Source organism: Primulina huaijiensis, chromosome 5, assembly GCF_012295235.1.
Source record: "Primulina huaijiensis isolate GDHJ02 chromosome 5, ASM1229523v2, whole genome shotgun sequence".
Classification (NCBI taxonomy): Eukaryota; Viridiplantae; Streptophyta; class Magnoliopsida; order Lamiales; family Gesneriaceae; genus Primulina; species Primulina huaijiensis.
The window spans coordinates 2,623,187-2,645,455 of NC_133310.1; the positions used below are offsets into that span (position 1 = coordinate 2,623,187).

At 32.1% G+C, this 22,269-nt stretch overlaps 3 protein-coding genes across 7 annotated transcripts in view; all 3 read right to left on the minus strand.

The window, feature by feature from the left end:
• The window catches only part of LOC140976308 (sugar transport protein 8-like), a 2,296-nt gene extending 1,543 nt beyond the window's left edge, over positions 1-753 (minus strand). The window contains exon 1 of the mRNA XM_073440377.1: positions 410-753. Within this exon, the coding sequence (XP_073296478.1) occupies positions 410-715 (306 nt within the window). The 5' untranslated portion in view covers positions 716-753. The remainder of the gene's footprint in view (positions 1-409) is intronic.
• Positions 754-5,042: 4,289 nt separating this feature from the next.
• LOC140976309 (uncharacterized) lies at positions 5,043-10,337 on the minus strand. 4 transcript variants are annotated; one of them, XM_073440379.1, is made up of 3 exons: positions 10,009-10,337; positions 5,984-7,516; positions 5,043-5,879 (listed from the first exon to the last, which is right to left on the minus strand). In XM_073440379.1, the coding sequence occupies exons 2-3, from the start codon at positions 6,141-6,143 to the stop codon at positions 5,218-5,220; spliced, it is 822 nt and encodes a 273-aa protein (XP_073296480.1). In that variant the 5' UTR covers positions 6,144-7,516; positions 10,009-10,337; the 3' UTR covers positions 5,043-5,217. The 4 variants fall into 4 exon arrangements, with proteins under 4 accessions (XP_073296480.1, XP_073296479.1, XP_073296482.1 ...); XM_073440378.1 differs by having other exon boundaries at positions 5,984-8,501; XM_073440381.1 differs by having other exon boundaries at positions 5,984-6,694; positions 6,832-10,337.
• Positions 10,338-11,727: 1,390 nt separating this feature from the next.
• On the minus strand, positions 11,728-15,790 carry LOC140976310 (mitogen-activated protein kinase kinase kinase 3-like). 2 transcript variants are annotated; one of them, XM_073440382.1, is made up of 11 exons: positions 15,133-15,790; positions 14,359-14,685; positions 14,137-14,224; positions 13,984-14,046; positions 13,736-13,896; positions 13,519-13,594; positions 13,115-13,196; positions 12,919-13,082; positions 12,587-12,823; positions 12,393-12,487; positions 11,728-12,241 (listed from the first exon to the last, which is right to left on the minus strand). In XM_073440382.1, exons 1-11 carry the CDS (start codon positions 15,549-15,551, stop codon positions 11,980-11,982), a joined length of 1,974 nt encoding a protein of 657 aa, XP_073296483.1. In that variant the 5' UTR covers positions 15,552-15,790; the 3' UTR covers positions 11,728-11,979. The 2 variants fall into 2 exon arrangements, with proteins under 2 accessions (XP_073296483.1, XP_073296484.1); XM_073440383.1 differs by having other exon boundaries at positions 12,919-13,026; positions 13,137-13,196; positions 15,133-15,788.
• Between the last annotated feature and the right edge of the window lie 6,479 nt (positions 15,791-22,269).

Sequence of the window (22,269 nt, forward strand, 5' to 3'; positions counted from 1 at the left end):
ATGGAAATAAAGATTAGAGCTTTGTAAAAATTATTTTACAAAAAAAGTAGAAAAATAAAAATTTTAATCCTCTATTTTCGACCATGATTTCTTTTTAAAGCTTTCAAGCAGCTGCATCCTCTGCTTGCTAGGATCATAATTCTATCAAATCGAAGACAATTACTTCTAATTCAATTACTTTATATCTCAATATATATATATTTTATCACATTCAATAAATACAACAAATATTAATGTATATTCTATACCACCATATTTTAAATAAATTGGAAGTAAAACTTCAATATATATATATTTTATCACATTCAATAAATACAACAAATATTAATGTATATTCTATACCACCATATTTTAAATAAATTGGACGTAAAACTATTGTTTCTATTTATAAAATATAAGAATATTATACCTGATTTCCAAACCCAACTCCAGCGCCTAGACAAAGACGACCAGCGATGAGCATAGGGATATTGACGGCGGCAGCGTTGAGGACTACTCCGACAAAAAAGAAGAACGCAGCCATCTGCATGGTGCGCTTCCGCCCGAACTTTTTGCAGCAAAACGACGCGAAGAAGCTGCACACCACCGCTGCTAAGTACAGTGACGATGTGAAGAGTTGGAGCATCTGATTGTCATATTTGCAGTAGTTATCTTCTTTTGCTCTGTGCTTCTTTTCGTACACGACGGGGAAGAATTTCAGCAAGAAGCTATCCATGGACGTTACTCCTCCTGCATGACATTGATTCGTGTAATATTATTTCACGTTATTTACATAAATTTGTTTACGGAATATTATTATCAAGATTTAAAGAAAATATAAAGATTGCAGGATTTATATATATATAGTTTCAGGATCTTGAAGAAAATCATAGCAAGAAAAGGAATATTGTAAACGTCATATATTTGAATTCCGTTCTTGAAAGTTGGATTCATGAACGAAAAATCTAGGTGGGATTTGTGATTTTGATTTGATTTCTTTGAAACAAATAAGAAATTTACATTAAGAGTTACGTAAAATCATGGTTCCACACCTGATATGCCAATATCATAGCCAAACATAAGACCTCCGAAGGCTGCTATGATGGAACAAAGGACGACTTGGTAAGTCAACTTTGCCGGAAAGGAATCGCCGCCCGTCTCGGATGCGAAAACTGGAGGCGCCATCGAAAATTGTATTGCTTTCTTAAGGAAGTTTAATGATTAAGTAGGGAAAGAGAGAAGATGAAGGCTGCGGTTTGTAGAACAAAACATTACATATATATATGTACGTGTATCTATAATAACATTGTATAGAAGAATCCTATTAGGATTTTATCGCTTCGAAGTAATTGTTGTCATGGTAGAATTCTATATGTTGCATCAATTATCCTCTTTTTTTATATATATTAATATTAATGTGGGTTTAATATTACACAAAAAATCTTATCTCAAGTTAATTTTGTGATAATGATCTCAATCTGACTTGATCTTCCGACCCGTGAAAAAGTATTAATTTTTATATTAAAAATATTATTTTTTATTTCAAATATGGATCGGATCGACCCCGTTATAAATTCATGAAAACGTCTCACAAAATACATACACTTAATATTAATATTAACTAGTTTTTCGGGTGTGCGTTGCTTGTTATATTTAAAGAAATTTTCTTGTGAAATCTAATAATTATTAATGTAGTAATTAGTTAAAAATAGATGATGAAAAAATACGTAAGATAGAGCTTACATAATCATATATTTAATATTTCAACGAGATATAAAGAGATAATTCATAAATTATTGCATAATATTTTTTTTTTGATTAAATGGATTGCTCTGAATAATTTACTTTTATAGTTCTATGTTTTGTTTGTTGTTAAATAATTATGTTTTTGCGCACGAATTTAGCACAATTGGTTATTATATGGATCTCGTTTTTAGTATTAAAAAATCTACCGACTAATACATAAATTCATAATCGATCGAATTAAATCGACCACCAAATAATGAAATGGGAAAACAGATTTATTCGATTTCGAGTTTTGGTTCATTAAGTTTTCAAAATTTTATTTTGGTACAGTAATTTTTCATTTTTGACTATTTTTATTCAATTTTTTATATGACATAGGACAAATAAGCAATTTATGATATCACGTTAGTATTTTTCAGTGCAACGCAAGCACTCCAACGATATTGGATTGTAAACTAAAAAAACCAAAGTTAGTGTACTAAAACCAAAATTTTAAAACTTGGGAGAACGAAACCAAATAGCCAATGTTAGTAAAACAAAAAATTTATTTTCCTATCTTTATTATTATTATTATTAAGGCAAAAACTTGTATGAGACGGTCTCACGGGTCGTATTTGTGAGACAGATCTCTTATTTGGGTCATCCATGAAAAAGTATTACTTTTTATGCTAATAGTATTACTTTTTATTGTGAATATGGGTAGGGTTGACCGGTCTCACAGATGAAGATCCGTGAGACGGTCTCACATGAGACACACTCTATTATTAATTAGTATATCACTCATGCAATACACATAATATTAAAATAAGTAAGTATGATCGTTTAGATAATTAATTAAAATTATTGATATTGAATATATTTAATCATTATATTTTTTATATATCTATCATTTGAGATCATATTCGAATAAAGATAACAATCATGTCATCAAATTGAATTATTTATCATTGTATTTGATATATTGATTGAGTGGAACTGTTACTAATAAAAAAAATAGGAAAAATATTAAAAATTCATATATTATTTGTATATCTAAAATTTAAAGAATAAATAAATATTTTTTAAAAAATCATTTATTAGATGAAAATTTTGATTAAAACTTTTAATTATTTTTTGAACATTTAAAAAAATATTATAGTAAAGTTTTAATTAAATAATTATTATTAATATATCGATGCATTGAGAGTCAATGTACCAAAAAATCATAATGACATTCTTTACTAAAAGTAAATTATATAAAAGAAACACGTGAAAACATGTAAATTTCATATATGTGATTCTTAATTTATTTGTTTAAAGTTTAAAATTTTACATTCTCAACACTTGCATTTTAGATTTACATTTGAAATGATTAACTGGGCATATGAATTCACAGACATAAAATACATTCCTTCTTGTGGGAAGTAAAATACGATTATATCTTTTGTTGATTATGGAACTGATGGTAGGACCTAACTAATTATTTATTAGATTATAAGTTGAATCACTTACTAGTAAATTGATGATAAATGATTATAAGAAATAAATGGAGAGGTAAACAAAAAATTTCTAGCTTCAATTACAAATTATATATGAAGAATTAATTCATATATAATGATTATATCAATGCACTACTCTTTTCGTAGAATAAGATATTCTAAAATGAAGAATAATGCAATTCTATGATGGAGTAATTATGAAATTAATAAATTAGATGAATTAATTAAAGAGTTTAATTATTTATCTATTTTATTATAATTTCTCATAAACAAATGGTCCCCATTACGTCTTCCAATTAATGAAGAGATAAAATGTAATTTCTATATGTGAAGATGGAAAATTATTTTCATAACTTCAAGAGTTTTGATAAAAATATAATTGATTTTGAAATATTAATTAAATTTAAATTATGATTTGGATTATTATGATGATATCCAAAAAATATTAATAATATCTTTAATATATAGAGAATATATATTATATATTATTTGATATCTAAAAGATATTAATAGAATAAGATTTTAGAAATATAAATTTTTAGAGATTATATTTTGTATGCGTTGAGAAATCCTAAACAAAAGAAAATCGATAAATACAAAATTTTGGCGTAAATTTCGGTTTTTGGATCTTCAAAATCTGAAAATTTTATTTTGTTATTTATTATCTTTTATTTAATAAAAAAATTAAATATAAAATCTGCCGAGAGATTGAAAATCTCTTTTTCAATCAACAAGAAAGATATCTATTTAACTTTTTAAACATAAAATTTAGAAGTTTTTTTTAGAAAATTATAATTTTTTAAATTCATCATTAATTTATGTTCATAATTTGGAGTTTAATTAATGAAATTATATAGTCGTTTCCACGATGATTGATAAGAAATATGTACCGGAAGCTCGGAATACTAAACTTCATATTCTGCATCCACTACAGTACCATGATTGTTGTTCACGAGATTATGACTAATACCCTTTTCCTCGATCTCATTGTCTTTGGATTTGGATATTTCACAATATTTATTTTAACAGAAACATAGTCTGATACACATGACGAGTGTAGAAGTACAAGGAAAGAAGATAAACGGCCGCCAAAAAGGCTAAAGGATTTTGTAGTTCAATCGAAATAGAAGATATATAGATACAAAAATATAGTCACTTGGTTGTATGAAATGGTTACAAACAAGCGAAATATATTCTTGAATTCTATTGAGTAAAATCTCTTCTTTCTCGTCTCGCGGGTTTATTCACCTCTTTCCCCTTCTTTCTTGGGACTTTGGCCAACTCAAACTAGCCTTGCATCAAGTGGTCTATAAGTTATGACACATTCCTCCTAATTTGTTTGGCAATATTTTCAGCATAATGGGAACTTTGGTGTTTACATCATAGATACGTTTAAATTTCTTAGATTTGATGAAAGTAAATCGACTTCTATGCAGTGAGAATCCATTTGTGGTATTTTTGTATTATCCAATTAAAACTACGGGTTGAGTTAATGAATGTCGCATCATAAATTTTCCTCGCGGCTGCATTTGAAGACAATCTTGTCTTTGTGAAAGAAACTTCCAATGCTAAATTATGTCTTCCTATGAATTATAGTGCCATCATTTTGGCAAGAAATGCCTCAACAGATGGAGTTGCCAGTGTGGTCCGGTTAAAGAACAGCGGACAAGGTGCATCCAATCTGGTTCAATCCCAAGTCATTACACAGTATAGGGACTTGCGATTTAAGACCTTGCCTACTAGTCTTTAATCGGCCTCCGCAGGCAGACGATAATCTAGCATCTTGCAATTTGGGAATCGAGCAAAATTTACTTGTGTGCAAGTTTAAAAACCCAGATAGATGCCAAGACAGAAATAGGGAAAAGGAAACACTTTTATTAACTCAACAGACCCAAATCAACAACAGACTGACTCAAAGCACAAACTTAAACAGGATGACATTTCCTGATGTACTCACTTCAATGTAAAAACAACACACACAAAATCATAAAAAGAAAGTACGAAAGCGACTTCATCAAGGCTTTTCAAGTCCAAAAAAGTCTATGAAGTTATGATCTTTGACACATCCTTGCTGGGGAGGACTCACTAAAGGAAGATTCAAGAGTTCAGTATAGCTAACATCAGAATTCATCGCATCGTCCCAGATTGTGTTCTGATCGGTACCGATGTATCCTAGATTAGCGTTATCAAAAGAATGAGGACCAATCAAGCCCGGATCCGAGCCACTTGCAGCATACCACATTTCATTCTTGCCATAAACAGAACGTCCACTGTCAATAAACGGCACCTCAACCCTATAAGGTATGACATCAGAACATGGATCAAAGCCACTGTTGTTATCTCTGTTATAAGAAATATTTGAAACTTGAGATCCAAATGCCATTGTTGATACATTCTCAAACTGAGACAAATTCATAGATTCATCTTTAGGAGTGTCTTCAGGGTTGTCACCAGAAGGTGGGCTAGTGGCTCTGAACGTCCGACTGCCGATAAGTACATGGTACTGATTCTTCACTTGATTATCTGTTCGACGACAAAAATGCTTAGAAATAATTGCCCATTTGTTTCCATAGCATTGATGAAGTTCAAGAACCTTTCGCTTCTCCTCTACACTAAACGGCGTCTTATTAATTTGGGGATCCAATTGATTCACCCACCTTAAGCGACAACTCTTCCCTGCAATTAAAATAAAATAGAGAAGCCGCGATTTTAGTTAAGAAATTGGAACAGATGGGAAAAATCCAATCATATGTGGTGAAATAAAGAATGGATATGGATACCTGTTCTTCCTGGGAAGTGTTTCGCTATAAGCTCCCAATTATTTGGACCAAACCTTTGGACAAGTGTTGTCAGCAGTATATCTTCCTCAGGCTTCCAATGAAATTTGCTGCATGTAAACTTCTTTTTGTTTCCCCCATTCCCTGTTTTAGAGTCCTCCATTGCCAGAAATTCATAGATTATCGAGCTCTTATCCCATGGGTTCTCCCACTAAGCAGCCCGCACCGAGATATAAATAGGTACAGAAACAACTATCATGGATGTATGGTAGGTGAAATTTTATTAATTTGAATCAGATTATGAAAGTGAAACTGATTTTGTCGATTTGATTACATTGACCGAATCTGTCACCTAATTCACCAAACTCAAGGCGTAACGTAAACACATTTATTGGAACAATAAATTAGTCCAACGCCCTCGATATCTCTTTTCCACGTGTCAATACAAGGTTAAGTACATAATGAGAAAGACATGCAAAGAGAATATTTGCTAAAGCAATACTAAAAAGTAATGTGAAATTAAATTAAAACGGTGTTTTTCCCTCGTAATCATAATTGTAAGTTGATACATGTGAATAGTCGAAATGATGCTATTTTCATCTTTCTAAAAAGAGTGGAGAGAGTTTGAGGAACTTCTCTGATAGTAATTGGCACATTATTCAAATTTGAGAAGACCAGTAGACCACCCAGATATGCAAGCCACTAGATCAAGGGCTGTGCCAACTGTGCCAGACATATATACCAACAAAAGTGGGTGAGGATGAAAACATATAGTTTTCTAAGATAGCTGAGTACAAAAATACACAGCACCGTAAGCTATTAATCATATTGAGAGTCTTTAATCGTGTTACCTCTTTTGGCATTTCCAGTTATCCAGGGACATCTTGAGGACGCCCACGTAGAAAATAGAAAGAAGGAACATAGATTTATCAAAATTAAACAATATGCCAGTTTAGTGAATAAATGCAACTCCAAAAAAGAAAATGACCAGCTGAAAACTGAACAATTAACCAGGTTTTTTTAGAACAACAATTAACCATATTTATTTTAGAGTAATAACAGATTTATCTAAACCAGATACAATGTCGTTACTGTAATTTTTGTTTACTTAACTTCATTTTTCATTCCATTAAATAGTCAACCCCCAAACATCAATGAATTTTCTTCTCTATTTCTCTGAATTTGTCTCATCACGAATTTGGTAGGACATTACTTTCTCACATCGAATGGAAAATATTATTAGTAAGTTGCCAAGGCCAGTTCAACACTACAAGTTGTGTCTCAATAGGTGAAACCTTGTGGAAAAACAAGAGCATACAATGTCATTTCGTAGAACAAATAGAAAACAACTACTTATGATGCCTTACACAGCAATATTTGGAAATTAAGAAGTCTTGCATACCGCCTCATGTTTACACTGATGTTCACCAAACCAGTGCCAAAGATTAATTGACGACTAGACCACATACAGGTGGTGGATCCTAAGAATAAGTATTTGCTTGTGGATCACTGGTATATATTTGACAGTCTGCAAACCTGATCTATTAGTGATGCCAAGTAAATGTTCATATAAATTGAAGGGATTTATACATTTCTGAAATAAAACAAGAAATATTTTCATCTTGTATAGGTGAAAAATAGATTGTCAATCATTCAACAGTCGTTGAACAATTTTCTACAACATTATCAAGTGAAAAAGTGATTGGGATGTTAACAAGAAGTTATTGCCAAACATTGAGCAATTTGGTAATGTCAAATTGATAGTGAGTGAGGGATTCTATGACTTATTTAAGAAGCTTTAGTGTAAACATTGTTGTTCAATTGTTTCATCCCGATTATTTTGAAAATCATTTCACTAGTTCTTTGGCGTAAGTTAATTGCCATAATCAGAACTTAGAAGATATGATTTTTTTACTTTTTTTATGTAGCTGTTATTCTATCTCTATATTTGTTACTCAGCTGAATCTACATTAGTAATATAAGTCATAGACATAACTTGTACCTTTTTAAAGCTTTCAGTTCATATATATTTGGGGTTAATCTCTAAAATCATGAAGATAATAAGCTTCTAAATCACTTTACAAACATCCATGTCACTCCAAGATCCAAGTTCCTATCACAAAAAACAGAGCAATTTAACTGTCTTAATGATCCACCGCCTTCATAGGTTTTTGTACATTTTGAGGTCTTATACATAATTTGTTTTCAGATAAATATTCACTTTGGGATAAGAACTCAAAGTTGGCATCATTTTCACGATCCCATACACTCTCACGATACAACATATGTTTATCACAAAAAAAAAAAGCACTACATAAAATATAAAACTGCACCAACAGAAACTGTAATGAAAACTTTTTCATAGAGTACAACGATTCAGTAGCCGAACATTAGAGGAAAATGTCACAAGCAAGAAGAGTACTGCCACGTCAGCTGAACCAATCAAGCAATATGTAATGAGTAATCCAGCCCACAACCAGCCCAGCACATATCTCGGATTTGCAAACAAGGAAGATATTATCTACAAGAGAGGCACACATGGGAAGTTTAAATAGAAAAAGAAGCAACTTAATTTTAGAAGAAAAAAAAATCTTCATTAGTGTTACTAAAAATAAAGGATTATCTCTTATTGAAGTAATCATAGGCAGATCAGAAGCATTCTTGATTATTAGCACGATTAATTCATAGGTTCAATTTGTATCAATAATAATGGCAGCACTTGTATTTATATGATTGAATGATGAATGAAAGAGCATCAGAAAATTTATTCACAAATTCATTTGTTACACGAGCTTTGGGGTTTTCTCAAACAAGCCTCGCCCATCATTAACATCGTGGGGAAGAAAGTCAAATAAAAACAAAAACATTTCGGATTTAAATGATTAAGCACTCAATCGCCCTATAACACAGTCATTTGCACGAGCTCATAACAGAAAACTCTTGCCGTTCCTTTACCAGATCCATGATGATAATGGGGAGGATAATTTTACACTTTCCACGTGAAAAATTCACTCCAGGCCAGGTAATCAATCACAAGGAAATTGCATTTTTACTAGTAATGTGACAGCTGTGTGCCAGTGAAGCAAAAAATGAGGTGCCTCACAGAAAATGAATATAATATGGATGATGTTCAAATGTATATCTTTAACATCAGACACAGACGACACAAAAAGGATAGGCAGCTCTTTTTGTACAGCCTTGAGGTAATAATTGGTAGTCCATTTCATTCTTCTCTGGATTTTGTCAACAGTATACAAGAAGTATCTTTTCTCAGATGAAGGATTGTTTACTTTTCAAGTTATACAAATCCTCACAGGCAAAAGTATGTTTATGAATCCAGCACGAGACATTTTTACATTCGAACGATTGGAAAGATAAGTCAAAGGTTACAGATTTAAGGTATAGCTCTCAATGACAACCTGAAAGAACTTCACAAATATCAGAGCATTTTGTGTTCCAAAACCCCAAATATTAGTACTTCTAATTTTTTATTATCTTATCAAAAGGGTTGGAATGGCCAAAATGCAGTAAGCCCATCAAAAAACCAACTATTTTATACGCCACTAGCTATTCTCCAATTCCTAGGCAATAAACCTAAATCGTACTCCAAGCATTGAGGCTTAAACTTAGGACTGTAACACTATTTTTCAGCAGATCCTTCATTAAAATTCAATTAGCATGGTCCATAAAGTTTAAGTTTGTGCAAAGTTATATAATGCGAGAAGCCGTCATTTTTTGAATAATTCTGTCACGTACGAATCTGTTCGTTGTAAAAACGGGGCCAAGACCAAAAGAACACAACGGAAAAGGAGGATTACAAAGCTCACAATCTAGGGGGTGAATCACCTGTAACATCCAAGAAAACTAGCTAAGCGCTAGGCAGGACGTCAATGAAGTAAAAATTCATCCTTTATAGAACCAGAGTGTAGGCAAGTAACTCAAGATTGTTTCAAACAATGAATAACATTTCTAAATATATCTAAAACAAGCAAAATGCTGCCTCAAAATCGTTGAAAATAAGAACTTACAGTGACGGAGAAGGGGGTCCGAATGACGAGAATGTGTCTGGTGAAGGACTGGCCAGAAGTAGAAGCAATTAACGGCCCAGAGGAACGGGAGGCAGAAAAACCACCACTTGAAGAATCTTCGGGCGTAAGTCAAAGATTCATCATGGGACAGGCCGAGCGAACCCTCGATGGTGGGCTATTCGACCCGTCCAGGTCTTCTCGAAGATGAGTTGCCGACATCCACCGCGACGGCAGCGGTGGGATTGGGGTATCCACCGGGAAGTGGATTCCTCGATTCGTTTTCCATGGTATCAACACTTCCACTAGCTGGGTACCTGATTAGACCTTTTGAATAAATTTTTATTTATTCGAGTTTTCTTTAAAAATAAAAATAAAATTATTTAGATATCAAAATTAAATATTAGATTTTTTCAAAAAAAAATAAATATTAGTTTTTTTTAAATCAAAATAAATATTAGTTAACTTTTAGAACTAATTAATAACATAATGCACGTTCGAAGATGAGATAGTATATGATTTAAAACAGAGAAAACAGATTCAAATATATGCCTAATTGAATAATGTATTAATTGTCTCTATTAATAAAACAACCGATATTTCATATTTTATGTTTATCAATAGCTATAATTTTTTATAAAATAAAAAGAACTCCGTCATAAAACTTTAATTATAAACTATATCAAATATTTTATGCTCGAATGATCATTGTAATTTTAATTTACTTGATCAGACTGATTCGTATGTATATCTACATCACTGTAACTTCACTTTTCATCGTTGAAAGACTTGAATAAGTAGAAAAGAACCAAACTCCCACTCCCTTTTCAAAAATTACTCTTCTACTAGATGTTACTGACTATCCAAGTTCATATTAACTAACTATTTGATGAAAAATTTCATTTTCACGTCAACTTTTCTTAAAAAACGACGAATTTTAGTACGAAGCTATTTTTTTAAAAGCATTTAATTGTGGTTCAATAGCAAGCCTATGAACATTTTGTAAAGAAGTAAATGTTGTAAACCAAATTTGTTTATTATTTCGTTGTTTCGAGTCTGAGCTATACTTTCGAGTCCCATGCATTTCTAGGCAAAAGAGATCAGAGTATATTAATCGTAGAATGTCCGATCAAGCTTGATATCAAATATCATAATTTCTATCAAAAAAATTATTCTATGCATAGGTTCGGCTTGATTTGAGTACTTCATGTCTTGCGTCAATCCTGACGATCCCTAGTTGTTATTTGGATATTGGAGGCTTTGGAAAACGATAAATAAAAAAACAAAAACTTGTTTGAGACGATCTCATGGGTCGTTTTTGTAAAACGGATCTGTTATTTGAGTCATCCATGAAAAAGTATTACTTTTTATGCTAAGAATATTACTTTTTATTGTGAGTATAAGTAAGGTTGACCCGTCTCACAGATTAAGATCCGTGAGACGGTCTCACATGAGACCTACTCAAATAAAAACACATTTTCATCAAACATTTTAATGCACGCGTTATATACTTATATAGTAAACTATAAAAAAAATAAAAAAAATTGAGGAATTGTAGCATATATATTTGTGTATATGTAGTAGGACATTGTATCAGTTAGAGTAGCCAGAGGATTTTGTTCTTTGAAAATTTTCAGAGTGCAGAGTTATCTATATATTAGGCCAAACTTCAGGGTGAATGACACGATCGAACATAAAAGACTTCATGCTTCAATCCAAGGATGAGAAAGTAACATTCTTCCGCAATAATTTTTATGACTAATTAGCATATGATCTACATTCAAACAGCAGACAAGAGTAAATCTATATTCTATTTACAGGGGAGCATCAAGAAATCCGGTGATTACAAAATAAGACGAAACCGTAACCTGTCCTGCCGGATTTTTCATGGCCACAAAACAACTCTCATGAGCTTTGACGAAACGTGGAAATGAGTTTTCCAGGTGAAAAGATTCTTCGTAACATTTTAAAATTCTACGGCATGGTTCTTGCAGGGGATCTAGATGAAGTTATAGCTCTAAATTGAGGGACTTCGAGAAATGGATCCAGGGTGCTTCTCGAGTTGGGTTGTCTGAACGGAAAGACAGAGTGTTCGCTATAATTATGATTGTTTTGACCAACCGTATAAGAAGGGTGTGGTGGAGAAAGGAAAGTGTTTCTATACGCAGTTGCATCTCGTCGTAATGGGCTCGAGGTGGGAGAGACCGGCAATGATGTTATGGTTCGTGCATTCTCCCTGAAGAAATAACAAATAGAAATAATTCACGACTAGAGTAATTCAGTAACATGCACAGTGGAGAACAAATCCAGTAACATGTCGCCCCTTCTTTCCCGATCCTGGATATGTATATATAAATGGCAACTTGTTCAAGATTTAAATTGAGTACCTCGGACTTATCAAGGTTCTCGGCACTGCGAATCTCAATGTGTCGTCTCTGTCCAAAGAATTGTTGTTTCTGCTGGACTGAAGTTCTTGGGCCGTCTGTAAGAAAAAGAGGAGTTAATAAAAAAAACCATGAAATTTGTCTGGTTTCTAACTACCTTTTCTAGAAGCAATGAAGTCGACAAAATGGAAATTTACCGGAGTGCGGCTTCCATCAAAGGCACGAGGAAATGCTTCTCGGGTTATATTGGCATTGGTTGCTCTTTGTGTAGTTTGGTTTTTAACAAAAGGGTGACAGAGTAGCTGAGATGCAGTAGGTCTCGCAGATGGTTCACGCTGCAAACATAGCCTTATAAAACCTTTCAGATCAGGAGATAAGTGATCGGGAATCTCTGGAGCGTCTCTACTATTTCCAATCTTGAATATAGCAGCTACCTGTCGGATAATAAATTCAGAACACTATTAACTCCAGTACTTTCAATGCTACAAGTCAATCTTTGGAATCAATAGCGTGAATCTAAAATACGAACCCCTTCATATTGGCTCCAGGGTGGTTTTGATGTTGCCATTTCAAGAACCGTGCATCCTAAGCTCCAAATGTCCACTGGAAGGCTGTAACCATTTGTATTCATCACAACCTGATAGGCAATAGCATGTGCTTCATTAGAAAAATAGCACACAGAATAAAATCTATCTATCTATCAACACACACACACACACACACACACATAGAGAGAGAGAGAGAGACCTCAGGGGCCATCCAGTAAGGGCTGCCTTTGAAGGATAACATCGACGAACAGGCAGTTATCTGCATTAGAGTGCAAGACGAAAGTAAATACCAAGATTTTATTCAGACTAACCATTGATTTGTAAAAAAAAAAAAGAAGGCCAAAATATTACTCCAATCACCATTGTAACATTTTACTAGTGCGATAATTATCACGTCTACTTCACGTATTCTGTCAATCATAAATCAGTTTTCGACCCAAAAAATTCAAGAAATCAGTTTGATTTCATGTAATGTTCTATGTTTAGATAACTATTTACTTCGAAAAAAGTCATTAATCATAATGTGTCTGATTTCATCTGACAGACAAGTAAATAATGACAACTTGAAAGCAGATACATACATGCTTTGCCATGCCAAAATCGGCGAGCTTAATTTCACCATTGGGATCCACTAAAATATTTGCGCCTTTTATATCCCTGCAGAGAAGAGACCGAATTGGAAAAAGAAAAAAAGAAAAATGAAACACCAAATTGGAGAAAAAAGAAAAACAAAACACCCAAACAATATTTCATGCAAAACAAATAATCTTAGCACCAGGGGAGGGCATCGGGTATCACCTGTGAACTGTATTTTTTCCATGTAAGTAAGAAAGGCCAGAGAGAATCTGCCTGGTGTAATTTTGAATAACAGGTTCCCCAAAAGCTCCATATTCTTGCAATAATTTGTGGATCGAACCACCCGAAACATACTCCAAATAAACAGATAACCTTTCTTCGTTCTGCAAGAACAAAGGGACATTGTTACAAGGTGCATGAGGCTGAATGTCAATATTAGATTGAATAATAAAATAATATTTGACTCTCACCAGATCACTTCCATAGTACTGAACGACGTTTGGATGGGAAAGCTGACTAAGCAAGGTTATCTCCTGTTGTAATAATCAAATATTTCATAAAGAAAACAATCAGTTAAAAGCCTTTGAATTATATGCACGAAAGTAAGAAATATTCAAGAGTACCTGATTCAGTTGCCTGAGGCTCTCTTTTGATGATTGATCATCTGAAACGACCCTAACTTCTTTTATCGCGCACATTTGCCCGTTCTCACTGCAAAATTAGACAATACAAGATAATACAAATAGGCCAAAAGGTGTACATAATGAAAGCTATAAAATATAGTAATAAATGACCATTTTTTCCCAAATTCGTGCATATGCTAACGATATTAGAATCTCTGTTACCTATTAAACCCGAGGTAAACATGACCAAAAGTGCCTCTTCCAAGAAGCCTCCCTTTCCTCCATTTTGACGAACTACTACCCGAGCTTTCGGGTATCCCAGGACTTCTTGGGGGAGTAGGTAACGCAGAAGGGCTAACAGGAGCACTACCAGGTGGAAGAGGCAACCTGTGGCACTCGCCTTTTACATCTTCTAGTTTACCATTTGTCGTGTCCAAGTTAATACCATTAATTCGAGCATGAAGATGCGATGTGACAGCGTTGGTACACCGCGATCCTCGACCTGGGCTCCGTGACAATGGGCTTAGCACTTTGTTCTCCCCACTCCCTCTGCAAGTAAAACAGGAATTAATTGAGACACAACCGAACCGTAAACAGATAATGATGTAATTTATTGCATAAATTTACCACAATGATAGGGATAATACTGTTGTGATATCTGATTCTTGGAGTTTCTAGTTTACTCTTCACAATAAGTCAACGGCTCAAGTATAGGATGGATGGACACAAAATCAGAGAGAACACAATAAAAACAACCCCAACACTGATTGAATTAAACATTTTACAAACATCCTAAATTAAAAAGATATCCAATAAACTATGAAACGAATCAAGAAAAGATTGACCCATGAGCAAAACGAATCAAAATTTTCAATCTCGATTGCAAAAATCCAAGAATCAATTTAGATCCAACCATTAAACTTATCCAAGAGTAAGATTTCATTCATCAAGAAACAAGAATAAAATCTAAAATCTTCAGCTGAAAATCCAACAAACCTTAAACCAGCCATATCAGCAAGATGAGCCGGATCATCGGACGACCCAGATGAACTAACACTGGAAGCAGAGCCCGACCCGTTCACCAAGCCGACACCATGGCCCGGATGCTCTGTCGGTGATTCCAAAGGCCTAGGCAAAGGGTGCCCCCTCTCCAAAGATGAAGCCGAATCAAAACCCGAAAACCCCGAACCCCCTCCTCCTACAGGGGAGAATTCCCGACTACTTCTCGGAGAATTTCTCGATTGTTTCAACACAAGAACCTCGTCAAAGCTCCGGGCTTTACTGTCTCTGTTGTTTCCATTTTCTTTCCCCTTTTTCTTCAAACTTTTCAGTGATGAACCCTCTGAAGACGAAATCTCAGGCCTGGTTTCTGAATCCTTGCTCCTTCCGGATATTTTATCCCACCAAGCTGGCATTTTTTTCTCAGAAAAAAAAAGTAGATAAAACACCAGAATCAAGCTCACCTATGTGTGTATCTTTACATTAACACACCTATCTGTGTGTGTTGGGTATCTGTGTACCTATCTTCTATGCGTAAAACAGAAAGAGGAAGAACAAGTCTGGAATCGGGATATTTGGGTTGAATTTATGTAAAGAAAGAAGAGGTGAAGAAGACAAGTTGAAGAAGAAAGGACCCATTTCTTGTATTCTCTCTTATATATTTAATTAATATTAAATTAATATTAATATAAGTGGAGAGTGGTGAAGGGTGGTGGGGTCCCCATAAAAAAGCCAATGGCAAATGCCACAGTTGGGGGTCGGCAGCCGGTTGTTGGATCGAACCAGCTGTCTGATGTGGTTTATTATCATGTGTGACACGGATTTTTTTTATTTTAGATATATATATATAAAAAGAATTTATTATTTTAAATATAAACAAATTTGTCTCACAAAATATCTATTAATTGTCATTTTAATATAATAAGACATGGTTTGATTCGGTAAGAGGTATATAGATATTTTGTCTCGTAATTTACATGGTTATCGACTAATTTACCGTTTCAGTATACTAATTTGTATATTTTTCAGTTTTAGTATTTCGCTTGAGTTGCTGACGTAACATTAGACACGTCGGGAATTTCTGCCCCACCTTAGCAATTTTTATGACGCGTTATTTTTGATATCATATCATTATTTTATGGTATCACTCCAGTCTTCAATTAAAATGACTAAAATTGTAAAGAAAATACAAATTATAGAACCAAAACCATAAATAAACTTATACCATCACCAAATATTAAGAAATGTGTGAACATTTCAAACCGAAAATACAATTTATTTATTTTTGCCCATCGTTGAGATTTCCATCCAAGTTATTGAGATATGATTCCTTCCGATAATCACTTTGTAGTATCGAAAGGACAACACATGTCCATTTCGAACTTATGGAGAACTCGTATAATTTCTTACAAGTGGCTAAGGAAATTTTGGTTCATAGTCACTCTCCCTTGTGCTGTTTTGTTTTAAAACAATAATTATCTATGTTAGATAACAGTCCAAACATACTATTCAAAAGATTAAAATTTTCGATAATATCGACTATAATTTTTAGTACAACGACTAATATATTATATTTTGCATGTAAGTATTGTCACGGCCGCCACCAATCATCATGTGAATATTGGAGCANTTAAATATTATATGATGGAAAACTAATAATTTTTAAAAGCTGTCTGCGTGTGAGTGAATGCATGTATCTGGTCAAGGGAAAAGGATGTGCTACTGGCCTACTTGTACTACTGCCTAACTCAATCCCTAATTTTGCATTAAATCACTAACTATTGAAGGCTTTTAATCGTAGATGACTTTTGATTAATAGACAAAGTACCATTATTATAATTATTAATTAGCCAACGTAACATAGACAAGGGTTATTTTACATACTCGTGCCTGCTCTCGCGATTAAGCTAGTATAAAATTTATTCATACGAGTATCATTATGCACGCGTTGAGTGTTTATACTCACAAAATAATTATATTTATTAACCCAACTCACTAAAAGTATTTTCAACCAAGAAGACGATAGCAGCACTGTTGGAAGCAAGGGGCTTGGAGTTGAGAAGGGCTTGCGCGGCAGAGGATTTGACCTTGATGAAGGCTTGCGGTGGCGCAGAGAACCACATCTTTGTCCAGTCTGTCTGTGTTGTGCGGGGTTTTTTTTTTCCTGATTTTTCATTTTTGGTGGGTTCTTGGTAAATTACAAACCTCACGTTTCTTTTCGTCTTGTTATTATGCAATGATGCTATCAATAAAGAGACTAATGAGTAGGTTGTCAATTCATTTAATAGTTGTATAGATGTCAAAAAGATTTTCAGAAAGATTAAACTTTTATGCCACTTGGATAATTAAAATGTCGGTTGAACCCATTATTCTCCCAACTTTTTCAGTTTTAATAAACGAGAATCACAACTCACTATGTAACAAGGTCGTGAAATCTATGGGAGTTTTGATGAATGTAAGTGATATATCGATGTGATGAATGCACAAATTGAAGCTTACAACCAAAATTGAAAATATTTGTTGACTTTGTTTGCAAGGACATGCATTAGAAGGACGCGATGAATCTTCATCTTTCAAAAATCAAGGTAATATTATAGAGATAATAAAACTTATGAGAAAAATGAATGTTAACATTAATAACATGGTTTTATAATTAAAAAAAACACCAAAAAAATGCAAATATACATCACTAAATATTCAAAAAGATATTTCGCATATTCTTATCGAGAGAGTGAGAAAGAAAATACGTGAGGAGGTTGGAACTGCAAAACTGTCTTTTGGTTGATGAGGCTAAAGACATATTAGACAAAAAACAGATGGTTATTGTGTCGAGATATGTTGATCGTGAAGGGTTATTAATAAAGCATTTCTTTGATTTTCTACGATTTGCTGACACAACTGCGATAACACTTAAAATATGTAATGTGCTGGAACGACATAAGTTGCATATCAAAGATATTCGGGGTCAATGATACTGTTGAGCTAGCAATATGTGTGGCTTATGGAATGGATTGCAATATGTGTGGCTTATGGAATGGATTGCAAGCTCTTTTTTCTGACAGATTCTCTTCAAGCATATTATGTACATTTGTTTTGCACATATGCTTCAATTGGTGTTGGTAACGGCTACAGAAAAGAAGAGTTGTATTTGGATATCTTTTTCAAAATTAAAATATATTTGTAATCTTATTAAGGCTTCTCCAAAACATCACAATAAGTTGCAATATGCCAAAAATATTGAAATTGCAAATATGATAGCTATCGGTATTCGCGAGACATGTACTAACATCAATCATATGAAGGTACTGGCCTTAGTTGGTACTTTGTAGCGAGACGAAAAAACACGTTGCAGTTCTCATTTTGAGTCGATTTGGAGTATGATAAATATATACAACTATGTGATTATCATGTTTGAGCACATGATAGAAGAAGCGTCTTCAAATTCTAAAATGTATATCATTATCACTTAATTGACAGATTGATTCGTCTTATTTTAATGTTTTTTATTTCAACTATAACAACAGAATGATCATTCTCAACCTGAAACTTCTTAAAACACCTCTCCGAAATAAGATGAAAGAATAGTTCTTGACAGATTCTATTATTTTCTATATTAAAATAAAGTTTACTGCAAGGACTTATTCAATAATCAATTAGTTATATTAAATGAAAAACCGCATAGCGCATCTTCAGTAGTTTATATCTCGTTCGTGTCACCATCGTTTATCTAATCACCCAGTCCAGAATCAAAAAAATTTCTGCCTACACCTCTGTTTACATGTATAGATATATTATCATTATATAATGTATAAACGAATTACATATATTTACGAGACAAAAAAAGTATAACATTTGTTCGGTATATCTGTCTCTTTGCAATTTTGATATTCTTTATATTCAAAATTGAGTCTTACTTTTTTTCTAAAAGAAAATTTGAGGCTTAAATATAATATATTAAAAAATGAGATGATATTTTTCTTGAAAAAAGTGAGGATTTTTTTTTTTGGGTTTAAAATAGAAGAGAGGTAACATAATTTATTTTATTTGTCTTGTTACTCAATTTGTATCATTGCGTATGCAAGTTAAAAGTTAGAATAAAGTGAGAACCCATATCGACATTTGTGCTGCGACAAACGCGCCTACATGTGCCTTTTGTATGCTTGAGTTGTTTCATTATTATTATTAAAAAAGACAAAATTTAAATGAATATAATACATATATTATTTGTTGTAAAAGAAAATATTAAGCAGTTATTTTTAAATTTTTTAAATGAACTTTCAAAAATAATCTCATCCAATAAAATAGATAATAATATCTGTCATTTTATTTTCTTTTAAGGAACTTAGAAATTATGGTTTTATACATTTTTGTTCGCGACACAATCATTATAACTATTAACTATAAATATAACACGAAACTAATTTTAAAATAAAAAATACAGTATAAACGAAAATAAGATTAAAAATAATAAATATTCGAAGTAATCATGAGAAAATCTCATTAAGATCATCAAGAAAACTAATTTTTAATATAATTTATAATTTTTGTTTAGATAAAACGATTTGATCTTTGAAAAATATTAAACACAAAAAAAAACATGGACACAATCTATATGCTAGGCATGTTACTTGATCGATTAACTCGGTTTTTTATTGTGGAATAATGAGATCAAACCAATCCAAACACAAGATCGATCTCGATCGAGAGTGTTACTTAATCCGAAACCAAAACCAAGTTGAATCAGATTGAACTTGATTGGATCTAAATTGGAATTAAGGTAAATTATTTATCAAACAAAGTATTCAAAAGATTAAGTATATTGTTTTTCAACTTTAGAGGTACAATTGACAATTATAAATTTATAAATAACTCAAAATTGTTTTTAAAAATTTAAAATATCATAGTCATAAATTAAATACATTATTTAATAATTCTAATATTGGACTCCGACTAATCAAATTAAAATAGTTTTAGATCCATTTTCAATTAATCTTCTCCCGTTCGATATCGATGTCGAAATTGGCAAACTAAATTAAATCAAATCGATTTTAATTTGTTTTTCAATTGATCCGATTCGATAAGTGTGTGTAAAATGTACCCACTTGTTAGTATTTTTTTTTTTTTTTTTAAAAAAAAGGAGATTATTGTATTTATTTATGTGGAGAGATTTATTATTTTTTTTGGTGAAAGTAAAATTTAAAACTTAAAAATATTAAAAACGGAAAAAACGTGTGGATAGTTAGGAGTTGGGACCATTGGCGCGGTGCGTGTTGCGATCCTTAATTATATTTTTTTATTTACTATTTTTTAAATTTCTTGTCGGTAAAATGCATCAATTCGTTAAAATAAAACAATGAGGTTCAGTCTCTCAAAATAAATAAATAAATAAATAAATCGAATAGTAAATATAGCTTTACAAAAACTACATATAAATCTGAAGGGAAAAAAAAAGAAGCAAAATACATTTAAAAAAAAAAGTTATATCATTTTTGATATTTTGATAGGTAAAAATTAGATCATACAATAACTTGTTTTTTTAATATATAAAAAATAGACGTATTTCACATACGTGTATTTACAACGTCATTTATTGTTGACATAGTTATAGCTTATATATATTGTTAAATCAACACTCCAACAAAAAAAAAATTATAAAAAAAATNATATTCGAGTTTGAACTTTTTTTATGGGTCCAATTTTTTTTTTTAAATGAACCGAATCGAGCAAAATTTTAGTAAAAATTTAATATTTGAATTCGGATCAAATTAAGTACGAGTTCGAACTCGATTCGAAGCTCGAAATTTTAATATTTTCGAATATATCTAATTCAAGCTGAATTCAAACTTTAATATTTTCTTTATATATTTAGTTCGATTCGATTTATTTACACAATGTGATAGATAAATGAATTTTATTACCCGAAAGATAAACCTTTTTTAAAATAATAATAATAAAAAATTATTATAAAAATTACAGAATAAATTTTGCTATAAAAAAAAATTGGGTGCGAATGGGATTGTTTGACACTTTGCCCCCACTTGGGACATTAGGAGGAGTTTGTGTCAGTCGTTAATTTCAAGTTTAATGTTTTTAAAACAAAGATATATATTTGTTTTTGTATTGAATAACGACGTGTCTAGCTCTTTCGAACTAAACCTTAGACATACAAATGTCCAAAAAGCAAGATTAAAATGTCAACAGTAATATGTAAGCATTTGCTATCCAAATTATTAATAAAATATCTCAAATTTAACCAAGTGCTCTTTGACACAATTGTTCGATATTCACGGGGTCAGACAGGGTGGTATATCGTATTGAAAATAACATATTATATATTATATCGAAAATTACGGTATATATAACCAGCATATTATTTATATCGAAATTTTGGTACGGTATTGGTATATAACGTTTTATACCAAAAAAAATCTTATATTTTAAATTTTTTATAAATTTATTGTTTAAATATTGTATATTTTTATATATTATTTTGGTATTTCGGTATTCCAGTAAATATCGAAATTTACAAATTTCGTATCGTTACTGTACCGAAAAATTCGTTATCATTATCGTACTGTACAGAAACCTTCGATATACCGAAAAATCCCCTTTTAATCAGGGGTTCAATTATCAACAAGAACAATAATTAAGTATCATTTTGTCGAGTTGTGTTTCGAACACAGACAGATGGTGGATGATATTGGAGCTCATTTTATTCACAGTCTACATAAAATTTAAACTATGATAGATTTGAAATGTAACTCAATTATACTTTTTATGGATATTGGATAAAATTATAATGTTATAGAAAAATTTCATGATCATTTTGTAAGAATTAGGGATGACAATGGGTAGGGTATGGGTCGGATTTCATACCTCCATCTCCATACCCATTTATTAAATTCATCCCCATACCCATCCTCATAACCATCGGGTATTGAATTTCATCCACATCCTCATACCCATCGGATTATCGGATACCCATACTCTACCCAAATACCCAATTATTATATACAATTGAATTTTTTCAAATTTAAATCGCTTCAATGAAATTANATATTTATATATATTAATTTAAACGGGTATTCGGGTCGGATTATATCAAACCCGCCTCCATACCCTCTTTTATTCGGG

Excerpts from the sequence above, each read along its gene's own strand:
- LOC140976309 (XM_073440379.1), bottom strand. The coding sequence starts at position 6,143 with ATGGAGGACTCTAAAACAGGGAATGGGGGAAACAAAAAGAAGTTTACA. Across the intron at positions 5,880-5,983 it reads ACACTTCCCAGGAAGAACAG|GGAAGAGTTGTCGCTTAAGG; the intron begins GTATCCATATCC and ends TTTTAATTGCAG.
- LOC140976310 (XM_073440382.1), bottom strand. The coding sequence starts at position 15,551 with ATGCCAGCTTGGTGGGATAAAATATCCGGAAGGAGCAAGGATTCAGAA. Across the intron at positions 14,686-15,132 it reads GCTGATATGGCTGGTTTAAG|AGGGAGTGGGGAGAACAAAG; the intron begins GTTTGTTGGATT and ends TTTTACTTGCAG. Across the intron at positions 13,083-13,114 it reads CTCTCTCTCTCTCTCTATGT|ATAGATTTTATTCTGTGTGC; the intron begins GTGTGTGTGTGT and ends GTTGATAGATAG.